The sequence below is a fragment of the Pygoscelis adeliae genome, unplaced genomic scaffold (assembly GCF_000699105.1).
Source record: "Pygoscelis adeliae isolate BGI_AS28 unplaced genomic scaffold, ASM69910v1 Scaffold637, whole genome shotgun sequence".
Lineage (NCBI taxonomy): Eukaryota > Metazoa > Chordata > Aves > Sphenisciformes > Spheniscidae > Pygoscelis > Pygoscelis adeliae.
In genome coordinates, this window is record NW_008825168.1 from 139,702 (window position 1) to 140,639 (window position 938).

At 62.8% G+C, this 938-nt stretch overlaps 1 protein-coding gene across 1 annotated transcript in view; it reads right to left on the reverse strand.

Moving 5' to 3' along the window:
- Window positions 1-74: 74 nt before the first annotated feature.
- RHBDF2 (rhomboid 5 homolog 2 (Drosophila)) overlaps window positions 75-938 on the reverse strand; it is a 24,061-nt gene continuing 23,197 nt past the window's right edge. The window contains exon 16 of the mRNA XM_009328907.1: window positions 75-494. Coding sequence (XP_009327182.1) covers window positions 75-494 — 420 coding nt within the window. The remainder of the gene's footprint in view (window positions 495-938) is intronic.

Here is a 938-nt window from a genome sequence, read left to right on the forward strand (position 1 = left end):
AGGCGGGTGAAGACCCCCCCTCATGGAAAGTATCACCGCCAGCGCCTCTCCCAGCCCCGTCCCCGCCGGCGGGGTCAGTGCAGGACCTGCTCCAGCTCGTACTTCTCGCAGAACTTGCTGGTGAAGGGCAGGCAGGTGAGATACTCCACCCAGCGCCAGTTCACGGGGTAGACGTAGAGCCAGACCACCAGCGAGGCGAAAAGCCCCACGAAGACCAGCAAGGAGACGATGATCATGGCTCGCTTGCGGTACTTGTCCACCGTGCCGAAGGTGATGTAGGGCAGGAAGGCAAAGGAGAGGAGGAGGCCGCTGAGGAAGCCGAAGAGGTGAGCGATGTTATCGATCCACGGCAAGAGGCCGCAGACGAAGAGGAAGAGGACGATGCCAAAGAGGTTGAGGAAGGCTTTCCAGGGTTTCTCCAGCACTTGCCAGCTCTGGAAGAGCTCCACAAAGAGGCAGGCCAACAAACCGAACTGGGACCCGGCGGGGCCCACCTGCAGGGATAGGGGAAGTCACGGCCGGACTCTGCGTACGTCACCCCAGACATGTCCCCATGTCCCCAGGGACCGCCTCCTCCCCTTGCAAAATGCATTTGGCTCTTGCCACCCCCCAAGGGCTGCACTCCACCACCGCAGGGCTCAGGGGTGGGAGCCCTGGCACAGGAGGAAGAGGAGGGGAGCACGCCAGCACGGTTTCAGCAGAACCAGCGCTTTTAGTGACTCAGCAGCCAGGCAGCATCACTCCCTCCCAGGCCACAGCCCCCCTGGCCCCATCCCAACACACCCCGGGGGGGGGATTAGGGCACTCGGCGTGATCTCATTTAAAGCCTGACAGGGTTCCACTGCCAGCAGATTAGCCATCTGCCCGCCCAGGGACCCTGCACGCACACCGACACGTGACACACACGGCATGTGTGAGCCCCACATGTGGGGCAGAGC